This window comes from Pteropus medius, unplaced genomic scaffold (genome assembly GCF_902729225.1).
Source record: "Pteropus medius unplaced genomic scaffold, Ma_sr-lr_union100, whole genome shotgun sequence".
In the NCBI taxonomy this organism is placed as follows: domain Eukaryota; kingdom Metazoa; phylum Chordata; class Mammalia; order Chiroptera; family Pteropodidae; genus Pteropus; species Pteropus medius.
In genome coordinates this window covers 165,081-182,085 of record NW_024349125.1, presented here as the reverse complement: position 1 = coordinate 182,085, position 17,005 = coordinate 165,081, and the positions used below count along the sequence as shown (strand labels likewise).

The 17,005-nt window shown below is 35.6% G+C and overlaps 1 protein-coding gene across 1 annotated transcript; it reads right to left on the bottom strand.

Moving 5' to 3' along the window:
- Positions 1-6,046: 6,046 nt before the first annotated feature.
- On the bottom strand, positions 6,047-15,307 carry PRXL2C (peroxiredoxin like 2C). Its single transcript, XM_039880434.1, has 6 exons — positions 14,955-15,307; positions 14,449-14,517; positions 13,516-13,569; positions 13,255-13,360; positions 9,425-9,556; positions 6,047-7,459 (listed from the first exon to the last, which is right to left on the bottom strand). Exons 1-6 carry the CDS (start codon positions 15,171-15,173, stop codon positions 7,332-7,334), a joined length of 708 nt encoding a protein of 235 aa, XP_039736368.1. The 5' UTR covers positions 15,174-15,307; the 3' UTR covers positions 6,047-7,331.
- Positions 15,308-17,005: the final 1,698 nt, after the last annotated feature.

The window sequence follows — 17,005 nt, the reverse complement described above, 5'->3', positions numbered from 1 at the left end:
GTCATTCTCCTATAGGAAATAAAAGTTTAAATGTTTTGTTTTTCACATTTAGGTCTTTAATTCTTTTGAAATTTATGGTTTGGGTAAATTAAGAATCTCTATCAAAGAGAATTAGATTTAGATGTAAATTATATTGATTTGAAAAACAGTGGCTTAGATATATTGCACTAACGTATTTATCCTTTCCTATGGATAATCAAATATCCCAGTGCTGTTTACTTATTAATACTCCATCCTTTCCTCCAGTTATCTGCAGCATGGACTTGGTCATATATTAAATTTCTATAAATGTGCATGTCTGTTTCTGGGCTTTCTATTCTATTCCATTATTTTATAGATATGTTGCCAGTTCCACACCATCTTAATTGCTATGGCTTTCTTCTGTATTTTGGTATCTCATAAGAACAAGCCATTTCTTACTTCTTGTTCTTCAGGAATGTATGGCTTTTCTTGACCTTTGCTTTTCTGTATAAATTTTAGAACCAGTATGTCAAGTTCCATGAAAAGTCTGTAAGAATTCTCTTAAGAATCTGTAGATCAATTTGGAACAATGAACATTCTTAGAATAATAAAAATTCTTCTCTATGAATTTGGTATATCTCTGCATTTATTCAAGTCTTTAAAAATTTTTTTAAATTAAGTTATATGATTTTCTTATAAAGGTTTAACACATGTTAGATTTATTCCTGGGTACCTTAAAAGTTTTATTGCTCTTATAAATGATTTTTAAGTTGTTTTCTATTTATTAAAGGTATATAAAAATGCAATCGACTTTTGAATATTGATATTATTTCCAACAACCTATCTTATTAATTCTAAGAATTTGTCTCTAGATTCTTTCTGGTTTTCTATGTAGACAATTATGGCATATGTGATAAATGAGAGTTTTAGTTCTTTTCGAATTCTTGTATCTTTTATTTGTTTTATTGTGGTTTTGCACTGGCTAGAACTCTGGTATAATATTAAATGCTAGCAGTAATAATGGGCGATCTCATCATATATCTTTTAAAAAAGGAATAGTTATGACATTTTCCAATTAAGTGTGATATTTGTTGTTGGTTTTGGCAGATAGCTTTTATTAGGTTAAGGACATTCCCTTTTATGCCTAGATTCCTTAAAGTTTTTTTCTATAAACAGATGCTAAATATTATTATATGCTTTTTCTACTTCTTTGAAATAACTACTATACATAATTTTTCCCCTTAAATGTGTCCATGTGGTGAATTATATTAATTTTTACTGTAAAACCAAACAAGTTTCTGGAATAAATGCTACTTTATTTTGGTAAATTAAATATTTTATATATTGTTTGATTTCATTTGCCAATATTCAATTTAGAAATTTTGCCTTTGTTCATGGGAGAGTCCGACCTATAATTTTCCTTTCTTCTGTTATTATAGACTGATTGAAGTAACAAGGTAAAATCAGCCCCATTTTTTTTTCCTCAAAAAGTTTGTATAAGACGGGAAGTATCTATTCCTTGAAAATTTGGTTGAATTCGCTTGTAAAATCCTCTTGATCTGGTGTTTACTTTATGGAGAGAAACTGCTTATTATCAACCGCTGATTCAATTTTTAAGTGGTTATAAAGCTATATAGTATTTTATTTCTTCTTGAGACACTTGAAAAGTTACTTTTTAAATAAAACATATTCATTTTATCTAAATTTTCAAGTTTATTGGCATAGTTATTTAGAATGTTTGTATATTTTAATGTAGATTTGTTCCCCCTTTTCCATAATGTTTGTGCTTTCTCTCCTTTTTCCTTAATTTTGTCACAGGTTTGCTTACTTTACTGATTACCAAATTTTGGCCTGTTGAATCTCCCTATTATTTTTTTGTCTTCTATTTAATCATTGCCACTCTTATTTTTCTTATCTTTTCTTTTCTTTTTTTTTTTAGTTTTCTGCTTTTTTCACTTCTTAAATTTGAACATTTACTCTATTAATTTTAATCCCCTTTTCCCCCCAATATGAGTGTTTAGGTTATAAATTTACATTAAAATACTATTTTTGAAGAATGTCACTAGTATTGTCATTCTCATTCAGTTCTAATTCTTAACGTCCATCAAAATTTCTACTCTGTTCCATGACCTTTTAGTTTTTTTAATTAAAAAAAATGTCCATCAGAGGTTTTGTTTTGATTATTGATTTCCTAATATAGTTGCATTGTAGTCATAGACCATGGTCTGTATGAACTTCAATCTGAAGTTTATTGAGATTTACTTTAAGGGATAATACATAGTTAATTTTTTCATGTGTTCTTGAGAAGAATGGGTGTTTTTATATTATTTTTTATATATTTTTTATCAAATAAAGCTTATGTTTGTTGATCAAATATTCCTTATTTTTAATGACTATTTTATTTGTTTTATCCATCAATGAAGATGATCAGTAAAGTGACAATATAATTTGTAGTCCAAACCAGAACAGTTGAGAGTGAAAAAAGGCACAAAAATAAATAAGAATATATAATTGCTTGAAATATCTATTGACTGACAATTGTCTCAAAGGGACCTATGAAATCATTCTATTCAAAAACTGTTTAAAAAATTAAATTTTCTGAAAATTTAAAAACATTTATATTATCTAAACTTAAAAAATATAAGCAGAAAATCATGTTTAGCACGTTTTTATACTTTAGTCCATTCCTAAGCTGAATCTATCTCTAATGCCATATCATTGATATTTTTCTGAAAACTATTTTTCAATATGGTTTTATTATTTTTAAACAAAATTTCTTTCCAAGTTGCATTTTATAGTCAAATGACTTGGAATTGTAAACTTCTTCACTTAATTCTACTCTTAGTCCACATTTCAAATTGAGGATATTGTGTCTCTACAGGTGCTTAGGTATCAGGTAAGCTCGGAAAAATTTTGCTAAAGGGAAGATATTTCAAATACATTTTGTTCGTATTGAAAACAAATATTTCAGCCCTAACATTTTTAGATACTGTCTTTTGCTTCCAGAGTATCTTCCTTCAATCCTTAATTTTTATAAGATGAAACTCATCTTCTCCATTTAAAATTTTTTTGAATGTTTCATCAAATTCTGATGCTACAAAATCATAGGTAATTTTATTCCTTCCTATTTTTCCCCATTTCATTCCTTTCTGACTCAGGATTCAAATCTATCCAATTAAAAATAAGAGCTGCATCATAAGTTGAGAAACTGTAAAGCAAAGTTATAGAATTTCAAAATTAAATATTTTATCATATTTGAGCTTTCACTTATTTATTTTTAGTTTCCTTCTTTTTTAAGAGCTAAATTTAAAAAACAAACCTATTTGTGAGGTTTGTTTTCAGTCATATAATTCACTAAAAGCTTCAAAATTTCGTTTTTTTGCCACACCATTCATTAAATGAATTCATTAAAGATTTCCAACTTATTAAACAAAAGAAATAAAAAAATACAAGACCCATTTACAAAAAAAGTTCACTATTAATGAGGACACACAGGTTGATTTATAGAGCAGCTCTTCAACACTTTATATGCTTCTAATGTCTGCTTGATTATGGGTAACAAAAAAAGTGCAGACTACTATGCTTACTTTTTAAAAAATTATTATTCAACATCAGCTTCTCACAGATATTTTGTTGTTTGATTACTCTGTGCATATATTTTTAAAACTGGCAAATTCTGTCAAAAGTACAATTCAAAATCACTTCACACTCGTTAGCATGACTATTTTTTAAAAAGAAAAACAGAAAACAAGTGTTGGTAACGATGTAGAGGAATCAGCACCCTTGTGCATTGTTGGTGGGAATGTAAAATGGCGCAACTGCTGTGGAAAACAGTTTGGTGATTCCTCAAAACATTAAACATAGAATGCCCATTTGATCCAGCAATTCCATTTCTGGGTATGTCCACAAAAGAACTAAAAGCAAGGACTCAAACAGATATTTACATGGCAATCAATGTTCATAGAAACATTATTCACAACAGCCAAAATGCAGAAATAACCCAAATGTCCATTGAGGGATGAACGAATAAACAAAATGCGATCTATATACACAAAAGAATATTACAAAGGAATGAAATTCTGATAGATGCTACAATGGAGATGAAACTTGAGGATATTAGGTTAACTGAACAAAGCCAGGTATAGAAGGATAAATATTATGACTCCACTTACACGAGTTTCTTAGAGTAGTCAAATTTATAGAGCCAGAATCTAGAACAGTGGTTCCAAGGGCCTGGGGGAATGGGGATTTAGTGTTTAATGGGCACAGAATTTCGGTATGAGATGATGACAAAGTTCTGGAAATGGATGGCGGTGATGGTTGCACAACAGTGTGAATGTACTTAATACCACTGAACTATGCACTTAAAAATGGTCAAAATGGTAAATTATGTATATTTTACAATAAGTGGTTAAAATGATAAATTTAATGCATATTTTACCACAATAAACAATTTTTAAATTGGTAAATTTTAACAACTATGATCTCTATTTTAACTGACAGCTTGTTTGGAAATAATTGTGAATTATGTGTGCACCACCAATTTCAGGTACACTTTTGCTCTATAGGGTTTTTAGGATGAACACTTTTATCACAATATGTATTCATCCAAATTTATACTCATATTGTCAGTACAAATCATTTTTTTCAGTTGAATCTCAAAACTGAATTTAGATTAGTTTTCATTATAATGTCAGATGTTTTGCCTTTGAAAGAATGAACTTCCAAAGGTTTTGCTTTTTTATAAATTGGCTGAAAAATAAAAAGGCAGGAGGATCTTTTCTTAGCTTCCTTTTTAGAAATGAGTTTATCTTTCTATTTGAAGCATCTGATATAATACTGGCATCCTCTAACTGTTTTCAGAGTTTTCCCATAGAGTCAGTACATGAATAGCTACCACTCCACTTTTTATACATGCACAAGAAAACTTGGAATTGAAAATGAGTGAAAGTAATTTAAAAGAACTCTGATTCTTCACAGAACGCTGTAAATGTACCTTCTGCCACTGCACATCCTAATCATCATCTGGAACACTTTTCTTAAAATAACTGGTAACTGCGAAGTAGATGATTTTGCTTCTTTACAAAGATTGTCTTAGTCGTGTTTTTGCTGGAAGAGATCATTGTTCTCACTTTGCGCCCCGCCCCCCCCTCCCCCGCCATGGTAGGTGGTTAACAATAACAAACATTTTATGCAGGTTACTAGTCTATCATCAATCTTCTTGAGAAACAAAAATATTCGATTTTTAAAAATTAAACATGCACTTTCATTTATTGTAATTCTTATTGCCCTGACAGTTCACTGCAGAAGCCTTACGACACATGTCCTCACTGGGCTCCTTGGTTTATGGATAGATGTGATGGTAGCCCATTCCTACACTGTTGTAGCTCTTCTAAGGCATAGGTTGTACTTTGTGCAGTGGCCTTCGTTTTAGCTCTCCACTGTGCAAAGCCTTAGTGTTAGCCAAGGGGGAGCCTTCTCTAATTCCTGGGGTAGGCACAGCCCTCAAGGCAGCCCATGGCTTCAGTGCATGGTCATCAGCCTGGTTTCTGCTTCTGTCTCTGACCCTGGAGTTTCCTCACTTTCTTATAAATTCATCTTAAAATAAGATGTTGTCTGTTCTCTGTAAAATGGGGATGAGGATGATGATGATAATATCAGTTCCATAGAGCTAATATATGTAAAGGATTTGGAACAGTACCTGGCAAATAATTAGTGTCATAACAGTATTAGATGTTAGTCTTTATACAGTATTTCTATGTATTTATTGCAGAAAAGTTTTTCAAAAATTTGAGTCCAGTACATTATTGGATATGGAGCATGTTTTTGTATTTTATAGCACCTATTATAAGTAACTTTTATATTAAATTGTTTGGGTAGGCAATTTACCACTGCACTATTGTATATGTAACTGTACCTTCCTGAAGCCACATAAATAACATTTATGTATCTTAGAAAAATGTTATGTACATTTATAAATATATAAATTTTGTGTAAGCTATGATTCAGCAGTTTTAAGTCTAAAATCAGCAAAGGGATCTGGGTCACCAGTCTTTCCTTACTATAAAAAATAGCACAAAATTGCTTACTTTTAAATTTAAGAGAAATTTTATTTTTATTGGTTAAAAACATGATTGTCATGTAATATGTACATGAAAATACCTTAAAATATTTGGATACTTTAAATATATATTTTGTGGTACCTCATATCCTTGATATAAAGTTATAAGTTTAAAACAGTATTATACTCACTGATAATTACCAATATTTTGATTTTGCTGTACTTTTCATCAGAATTTCTGGGCCACTTCATATTAAGATTCTCAAAAAATAAAAGGTGACAATACTCCACTAAATAAAAGCAATTTGGGAGTGAGAAATGGAAACTGTCTAGGAATGTACAGCCAAACCACAGTATAATGTTTAAGTTATAAAGTTCTTTTTTAGTTTAAACAATTCTTAAAATTCCCTTTCAAAATGCATACTGAGCACACGCTTTAAATACATATCTTAAATACCTTAGACATATTTTTCTTCTTTTACCACCCCCTCCACCACCAAAAAAAAATCTTGGTGAAATAGATAGTGGGTGTGTGGTGACAAGGTGCTTTGAACACAGACTATATAAAAGATTTGGTTTGCCTTATTTCTTCAAAGGAAAGCAATTAGGATAGAAATATGTGGACTGCAGCCTACATAACTGCACCTTTGTGGAAGCTCATTTTGTAGGAATATATTCTGCATATAATGTTTAAAGACCTTTTCCTGGCCAAAAAATGCATCGTGCTCATTGTAGAATATTTGGAAAATATAGAAAAGTGTGAAAAAGAAAATAAAACACCTGTAATCTTACCACATAGAGATAGCTACAGGTAATATTCTGGTGTTTATTTTTTGTCTTTTTTCTAAGCATACAAAAATATAAACATATACATATAAAATGTGACTATATTGTCTACAGAATTTAATATCCTTTTCTTTACTCTTTTCCACTGGATAAGATGGTCTTGAGTTGTCTACCCATCCCCTTATATGTTCTTCATATGTTCTTCATAATTTTAATGGCCAAAAAAACATTTTATGGGATGAATTTACCCTAATATAAAATATGTTTACAATGTTATAGCTTTTAAAGTTTTATTTTGTATAAATAAAATTTCACTTTGTATAAAATTTAAAAGCTATAACACAAATGTTTTTGACAACTGATGCCTCTCAGCATGCAATTCAATGGGTACACGTCTCTCCATTTTCATAATTCCTCAAATACTGGGCAGAGCCAACAAATGAGACACTGTACCAGGATACTACACTCCAGTATTTCAGGCCATATCTCAAGGGTCCACCTGAAAGTGACAGAGTCTGTACTGTCACACATGGATAACTGAAGGTCTGCTTGTGAAGTCTACATGTTGAACTCCTACAAGCTGTAAAACAGAATTGATGGGTTTGTGATCCAACCTATTCCTATCACGGTGTATAAAATGGATGTTGTCACCTGGAAGACAGTAAGAATAAAAGGCAGAGGTTGGCATATAGTATTATCCATTAGATTTATCGTTTACTAGAATCAAGGAAGCTTTTCGACTTTTAATTAGTCCGAAGGGAAAAATTAATTATCCGGAGTACATTATACTCTCTATATAATGCCATAATTTCTAATTAAGGTAATAAAGTGTGACAAGGATATGGTAAAATAAGAGTTATACTTCGTGTTTTATGAGATCCAAGGGGAAAGATTCTTAAATTATAACCTTCTATTAGGTTTTATTCAATGTAATTAAATAAAATGTCCTGTCAAACCGACAGGCAAAATATGGAACTAACATAGATACAAGCTGGACAATCACATCTGTTTCTTAAACATAATAATGGAAGAAATCACTCGCTTAAAAAAATTTACTCTTACATACTGATTTAATAGGTTATCTGCATTATAACCATAGACCAAAAGAGGCTGAAAAATAAAGACATTAAGACAATCAGAAAGTACTTAGATGTCTACAATTCTTTTATCTGTGCAAATAAAAAAAAGTCATAATTTATAGTCTAGGTTCTGTTTACTTTGATACTTTGGAGACCAAAATTTTAACTTAAAACATTATATTAGGTAAACATTATTAGAGATATATTTTCTGCATTTTAATTATCTACAGTCATCTGATATCTACAGCCATCACTATAGATTTAATATCATAAATTAGCATAATTATCAAATAATTATGCAAGTAAGGCAAAATGAAATGCCAGGTTAACCATGATACAGATTTGTATAAATAAGTACACCTAGCTTTTTCCTTAGAGGAGCTACATTTTTTTCCAGTGGTATCAAAATGTTCTTCCTTATTAAGTATGTTGTCAACTTGGCACACAAATGACACTTCCCTGTGCTCTTCACTCTTAAAAAACTGGAATGTGCGTGGTCAAATGGTGCTGAGACATGGAAATGAGGGACTCAAAAAACAACACCTTCTGGGTCTGAGGATGGAAATAAGTCATTCAGAAGTATGGCTCAATTTCGTTCTGAGCTAATTTATAGGACTCATTCTCATAAAATGGGGCTTTATTGTTATTTTTTATTTTTTTGGCTCATCTAACCAGTAAATTCATGAGACAGAGGGAAAGGGAGATTAAATACAATGACAGATTTTAACTAGCTTTAGTGTTCCAGATGCGAAAAGCCCAAAAGTCATAATGCTGGTCAAATTCTCCTTCTAAAGATTTCCTTTTAGACATCTGAAATTTATTAAAGTAAATGCAAATTTTAGAACTCTTAGAAGCTAAGCTCACTAACATCATCAATTTTAAAGAGGAAGAAAAAATAGTTTACAACATAGTGATTTAGGCTTTTTGGCACTGTCACATATGGGTGTTTGTCCCTGACTGCAATACTTGAACATGCTAGAGATTCAACACTCATCCATTTAGCAGAGTGGAGCCAAAGGAATTTCAGGTGGTCCAAACTGATCAATAAAGCTATTTAAAGGATGTGGCTTATAGTAATTGAATGAGCTGTCCCTGGGGCTGACTTGCTTTCTGACACTGAGGAAGTCTCCTAGTTTTATTATATATAACTAGATTGATTCATCTATTGACTCCCACCCCCCCCAAAAAAGTACTCGATGATTCTCTATTTAGACACGTTCACCTCCACTGAACTTTTTCGAGAGTGTTATAGCCATATACAGTTCACCAAACCACCACTTACTTTCCCTATCACAAATACCTGAAAACATTTGGGCATGAAACGATGGGCATGTTACATCCAATAAACAGACAATGAAATATACAGAAGCCCTTGAAAACAAAAGATGCCTCCTACGAAAGCATAGCATCCTGATTGTACAATGTCAAGCTGCCCATTTTTACATGGTGGCTATTTTATGAAGAAAGTTGGTAGCCGGCCTCTGGGCTTCTAAAAGGGATGAGAAGTGTCCTGCGGGGTCTAGGCTTTCATGCTTACCTGGACCTAAAATGAGAGTTCCGCCTTGCTGAATTGGATCTCCTTGAAAATCAAAAAGAGGGCCAGTCACTGCCCGCCACAGGCTCCAAATGCTTCCTGAGAGTATATTTGACTTTATATGAGGACTCTGTCCTGAAATATTAGAAACTGTCTTTAGATGTTATCATTTTATATTCAATTAGGTATTAAAAAGATAATGTTAGTAATTCTATAAAATATTCTCTTTCTTGTGTGTCATATTACTTTCAACTTTTTTTTTTTCTCCCAAGAACGGTTTCCCAGACTTTCACTACTGACATTTTAGATGAGTAATTCTATGTCCTGTGCAATGTAGGTTGTTAAGCAGCACCCTTGTCCTCTGTGCCCACTAGATGCCATAGCACCCACCACCCACCAAGTTGTGATGACCAAAAATATCTCCAGACAATACCAAATGTTCCCTGGGGGGACAAAAAACTGTCTCCACCTGAGAACTGCTGTTTTAAAGGAAAAAGTGATGAGAGACCCAGATCATCATGCCACAAAAAAATATCCGCTACAGTCTTCTCAAACTGGTAGTATTTTCCTTTTTAATTCCCCATTTATAATTCCCCAGTTGTTTAATTCCCCATTTGTTTAGTTTCTAACTTACAAACAGGTAGCTAAACTCCTTTTCAAGAGACATTGTGGCACACAGACTGTTATATGCTGGTCAAAACCTGTATCCTCTTTCTGGGCCCACAGCCAAACTACATTTCCCAGTCTTCCTGGCAATTTAGTATGGTATGTGACTAAGTTCTAACCAATGAGTAAAATGATGTGTGCCACTTTCAGGCCACCTCCTAAAAACCTCTCACAAGTGACTCTCCATGTTCCTTCTACAGAGCTACAAGATGGAAGAGGCCTGAGTCCTTCCATATTGTGTCCCTGAATTACTGCTTAGGGGAGAGGCACCTGAACAGATATACCTTTCTTGAAATGTAAAAGAAAAAAAAGGAAACTTTGACCACGTTATGCAACTGAGACTTTGTGATTTGGCTGTAACTAATATAGCTATCTCTCCATCTTTCCTTGGCTGTCAGTTTTTCTATTTCCTTTCTCACAGAGACTGATATTTCATGTCTGCTCCTTTGGAGTGAAGAAACTCAGTCACTCTACCCTTCTTGTAACTTATCTTTCTCCTATCCCTGCCTTTTATGACTTGCTTTTTAACTTTTTATTTTGATGATTACGCTGTCTTTGACCTGCTTGATTTCTTAATATTTCCAGATATCTATAATTTCCCTTCATTTCTTGAACTCTTCTAGTTCTTTCATGTTTACATTAGGATAGATATTCATCTTACCAAGAAACAAATACAGGCTCATTACCTTAGAAACACGGGGAAAAGACTAAATTTTACTGTTTTATAGGATTCTATAGCTAAAATAAATGTTCAGAAATCCAAACAATCTCCTTATGTTCAAAGGAGTCATCTGATATTTTTGATGTTAAAAATTCAACTGAAGGAGATTCCATAACCTAGAATTTAACAATCTTTGCTGTGAAGCACACTCTAATTTTGCCAGCTTGAATTTAGTTCTCATGTATAAAATTCCTGTTTTTCACTTTTTTTCCTGTTTACTTTGATTCTTGGACTCAAGACCAGACTTTTAAGTTAAAATTCTAGGTTAAGTAAATATTATAAGAGGCATTTTTTTTTTGCACTGTACTTATCTTCTGCCTGTAGTCATCACTGTAGATTTAATATTGTAAATTAGCTTATTATCAAATAAGGCAAAATGAAATACTATGGGAGAAAGCCATTGCTCCCTTGCATTTAATGGCTGTATTTTCTTCTTCTTCTCTTTTTTTTTAAAAAATGCCCCATTAAGTTAAAATAATAATATATTTTTAGTCTGTTAATTTTCAAGTAGGACTATTCAGAGACTGCTTCTGAGATTTATGCTGTTTTAGGGAGGAACTTAAAACAATTAGTTTATGAGAACCTAATATTTTGTTTGGAAATACAGTACTTTAACACAAGTCAAAGGAGCTTAAAAGATTTGAATATACCCTCTCTTATAATCACATGCATATATTTTGTTTAGAATTCATCTGTTTCTTTGCAATTCCATATCTTTATTATGGCAATGAATGGTGAGGTGTGACAAGAGAAACTCACAGTTTGTACAGAAAGTGCTAAATGATACAGAGACCTTACACATGCTGAGACTCTGTTACATCACAGGAAATCAGTCTACCAAAAAGTAAGGTCCATAATCCATACTGTTGCAATTTCCTACACTAAAGAGAGAAAAGAAAGAGCGAACTGTGTTTATGCTAGATCATCATTTGTTTTAATAAAGTTTAGGTTGCTTTCTTTAAAACCATCAGTTAAGGGATCATGTCAGTTCTCCCGCTTCCATTCCCTCCTTGCCATCCATTGCCACTTCAGGCCTTGTCATTTCTTTCTAGCCTATTACTACAACTGTGTTGTCACTGGCTCTCGCTGGAGGGTTCCAATTTCTCCTCCACACTGGATATGTAAGTGTATCATTGCTCTACTTCAAATACTTTATAACTCCCCTACTGCCTCCAGAACAAATCCAAATTCTGTGGCATGTCAGCCGAGATTCGGGATGAATTGGCCACAACCTGTCTCTTGGCTCACACCAATTCCCCAAGTGGTCCCTAGACTCCAGCCAGATGCAGGGAACTGCATTTCTCCAAGAGTCACATTTTTTCATGCCTGTGTGCTTTTACATGTACCACTTTTCTGTCAGCAGCACCCTTTTCCAGCCTCACTTCACCCAGTTAACTCCTTTAAGAGTGAGCTTAGATGAAACCTCTTCTGAGAAGCCTTCCTAGATCCTCTCTCCCCTCGCATTTCTCGCATAGGTATTCCCAGAATATGCTCGTCTCTAGTACAAGTCCTTAAACTGGGATTGTAATAAGTTGTTTGCTTCTGTCTCCCAGAGTAGATTATGAGCTTTGGGATGGTAGGCGCTGTGACTTTTATCACTACCCTCTGGAGAGCATCCAACACAGTTGGGGGTCACAAACAAGAGCTCAATAATATTTGTTGAGAATGAAGGATTTGAGTTCTAGTTGAGTCCTCTTATTTGGAATTTCAGAAGTCAAGTTCTTTCTACCTAAAAAACACACCAACAGTTTACCTAAAGCTTCTTAAGCTCTCTATTAATTATAAAGAATTGTGCTAAAGGCAGGGAATGTAGACCACATAAAGATGAATAAAATATGAAACTCTTCAACTAACTATACTACTCAGCCACTTCATATGCAATGAGGGAAGCAATTACTTCTGTTTGAAGAGCTATGAAGAGCCCCTTAGAGTTGGGCTTCAAATGAAAACTAAGGCTTCATCAGTTAAAGAACATAGAGTATTCAAAGCCATGATGTTGAGGTATGAAAATATATAGGCTTAAGCAATTATTTTTCTTTTTATGACAGAAGGAAAATGTACTAATTGTAAAACATATAAAAGTCACTTTTCTCACTTCTACTCCTTGGGATAAGCACTGCAATACCTTTTAAAACCTTTCCCATTATACATACACATATATACATTATAGATTTTTGTTTATGAAATGGTTTTTATTTTCACAAAACTGAAATCATACTGAAAACACTGTCCTGCACCTGCTTTTTAAATTCATTTAATGCTTCACATGTCATTATGCTTTCCATGTCATTATGCCCAGGAAATGAGTCTTTTAGACTCTGGTATATCTGGTCCACTTACTAGAATCATAAAAAGCAGTCTGATTTATGAATTTACCATTTGTTCCTCCATGCAAATATTAAAGTACACCATCAGCATTTTCTCCTCGAGCCATGTCATATGTTACCTGAGGAGGCAATTTCTTCACCTCTTTTCATTCCCAATCTTTTATAAATTTCTCTCTCAGGATCAACATAGATTTCATGAGAATACCCAGTCAGTTTGCAGAAAGGCTACAAAAAAAGAATATTTGTAATTTTAAAAAATGAGAGAAAGTAATGATGTTCTAACTTTAGTAAATTTAACCTACACGTAGTGGTTCAAATAATGTAATTTTTATGTCTGAAACAGATTTAATCTGTTAGTTTTCAATTTGCTATATATTTACCTCAATATGACGATAGGATGACTGTCCAATTACTATAAGGGTGACATTTGCCTCCTTGAGGAGAAAAAAAAGACATGTACGTACTATTAGAAATTATGTTTTCTACAACTTCCCCTTATTCAACTCATTTGTTCCATTCTAATACCATCTATAGGCTTCTAGAAGAATGAAATAAACAGCAAAATGTGTGAGTCAACGCAAAGAAATGTATGTATGCTAAAATGTTTAATTCAGATGATCTTTTGCTAAGAACTTTAAAATAATATAATCAATAATTCTCTATGCTCCCCCCAAAGGTGTACATTAAAAAAGAATAAAAATTATTAAAGTAAGGTTATTTAATTAAAGTTTTACCTTTTCACAACTCAACTAATAAGTTATGCTGAAAATAGTTCTGAGTTTTACAAACGCGGTGCCCAATGACTTCACTCAAAAGCTTACCTGTGGACAAACCTCCATGTGCCTTAAGAAAAACATGTATTTGGTTGTCATAGGAATGTGGAATGTGTACCCTATTACAAATACAATTTTTCATCTTTAAGATATGTTAGTATTTTCCTATAATGAACAACTACTTGGAGTGTTTTTATGACAAAAATAAATACCAATAATTTCTAGCACTTGTGTTTTTGGTCACTGTCATTAAACATTTGTAAATACGAAGGTTACTAGGTAGAATCAAAATTATTGCTATGGTTAGCATGTTTATAAGCAGGCAGTAACCAATAAACTATGATGGAAATAGATCTCTAACGTGTCTCTCCGCTTTTTGGAGGTGCCAGAAAGAGGTGATAATCTGAGTTTGTGAGTGTCTGCGTTGTACAGGCGGCTCATTCAGCACCTGAACCCCCTGCACTTCTTATAAATGGCCGGTGACTTTCACAAGGTCGCCCTGAAGCAGGGCCCAGTGCTGCTCACTCTCAAGGAACTTACTTGCAAGAAACTCTTGGGGATTTTGGCTAGATCTTCTACGTATTCCTTGCAGATGTAACACAGGAAATGCTGAAAATCCCAACACGGCAAAAGAAAAGAAAAGAAAAGGAAAAAAAGAAAAACAAGTTAGTAACTAATACCGTCAGGGGCCAGAAGAGACCAAGTACTCGGTTACGCGTCACTCTAATAAACAACCCAAGTTGGGTAGAAAAAAGAGGTCAAGGGCACCGAATACGCGTTACAACGGGGCCGCGCCCAGTCCCGGCTAGGCCTCCCGGCTTGCTGAGGAAATGGCCTTGGCTTGGCTGGCTATTTGTCGATTCGCGTTCCAGGAAGCGAGAGGGGCGCTTTCCATTCAGGACGCCTCTAGCGGACGACGAAGGGCAGAGCCGGACGGACACTGCTCTTGGACCCGCACCCTCCCAGGGCCCCGATGTATCCCACAGCGGAGGCTGTGGAAGCAGGCAGGGTCCCCGGGTCCGGGCCGCCCCGCCGCCCGCGCTCACCCGCACGAAGACCACGACGGCCCTGCGCTCGCGGAACAGCTCTCCGAACGGCACCGGCCTTCCGGACGCGTCCAGCACGGGAAGCTCGGCCACGGCGGTGGCCAGTGGTTGCCCGCGCTCGGAGCCCAGGGCCGAGCTCGGGACCAGGGCCGGGCCGGTGCTGCCGCTGACCTGCCGCGTCACCGGGGCCAGGGCGGGGGCGGCCATCGCGCTCTGCATCCGCGGGCCCGGGTTCGCGCAGACCAGGTGCAGGCGGGGCGCACAGAGGTGCAAAGCCGGTCCCCACAGTGGTGGGCGAAACCCGCCAGGCTCAAGGGACCCCGCGCAACTCGGGCGGGGGAGGCGGGGCTCAAGGGGGCGAGCCCCCGGGGCGGGGCTTTGCGGGGTCCCAGCCCGCCCCGGCGCAGCTGCGGGGTGCGGACAGGCTGGGCCGCTCTGGGTTTGGGCTGAACACCTCCAGCCGCTCTGAGGTGAGACCCTGCGAGTCTTGGTTTCTACGCGGCTCCGCAGGTCGCGGTGCTGCCGGGAGGTGCAGATCGCACTGAGCGTTCCTGACTTAACCACTCTGGTTAGGAAGGGAGGCTCCGAGGCGAGGAGTGTTATTTAGAAAGAAAGCAGGCCCTGCCCTCCGTAGCCGCTTGGGCTGTTAGTTCTTACCTATTCAGAACTAGTTAGCTATGTATAAAGAATTTTTTTTTACCCCAGACAACCATGTCTAGCATCCAATAGATTTATTTTACCTTATATTCCTTTTCAAACCCTTTTCTCAGTTCTGTCCTCCCGTCCTTTTTTAGTCATAATTAACATACAGTGTAATGTACAGATCTTAAGTGTGAAGTTAAATTTTATTTTTAAATTGAATTTTTAAATATTTAAATTAAAAATTTCCAACATTTTATCGTGGACATTTTAAAACATGTCCCCAAATTGAAAGAATTTCACAGTGAACACTCTTATTCATCACCTAGATTCTATCTTTAACATTTTATGCTGCTCCGTCACCTGTGTAAACATGTCCACAGTCAGGTAAGTTTTGCCTGATTATTCACCTTTGTTATCCACATCTTATGAAAATATGGAACGTTTTTATCAGTGGAGAAAATTCCTCCAGTTCTACTAAGAGCCAGTGTAATAAACCTATTTTAGAAATGTGCTAGAGTGTTTTCAAGAGCCCACTTTTTTTTTCCCCACACATTTTTTAGCTACTTATCAGACCCCCTCAACTGCGATAACCCGTGCGTGTACGTACGTGCATATGTGCATGTTTGCGTGTGTGTAAATGTTGGGCTGGGAGGGATGAGGATGTTGGAGTTAGATGGCTTGGCATCAGTTTTGTAGAAGTCACACGGTAGACACATACACATAACAGGTAGTCTTTTACACACGCTTTCTGATTCACCTTAATTTTTTTTTAGGGCAGGCTGCTGGCAGGCAGCATAGGGGAATTTAGGATTTTCTGCAGCCTCTGAGACCCAACTGGTCCTAGAGTTGGAGGCTAATCTTACACTGGGGTTTCTCATGGATGATGGCTGTTCAAGATTTCCCTGGCAGAACCGGGACAGCAGTCAGGCTTTGTCTTCCTAAGTTCATCCGCCCTTATATCTGGTTTTGCGATTCAGAAAATACGATCCTCTATATGTGGTATTTGTCCAATTGAAGCCCTTTAGAGTCACCTATATCAAGGGCTGAGTGCTGGTGAGGTATATGTGGCCAGTGTCACTCTGCAACAATGTGCGTGGGAGACTGATCCTGAATCTTCTGGCTTTCAGTTGTGTGAAGATGTACACATTATTGGACACATTTAAGTGCTCTCAATTCGAGAAGCCCTGCAGTGGGTTTAGACATTTTAAAGTTTGGATCTGTTTCTAAATCAAGATACAATAGGTGTTGGGGTACCACAGTGCTCTTACAGGGGCACAGCAGGATGTTTTGAATATCTGAGGGAAATAGAGATCATCCATCTGACATGTGCATGTGAGTAGAGATAGTTTACGATTTCACATTAGACTACATTTTTCTTCCAGTATATTTTTGTGAATGACATCATATCT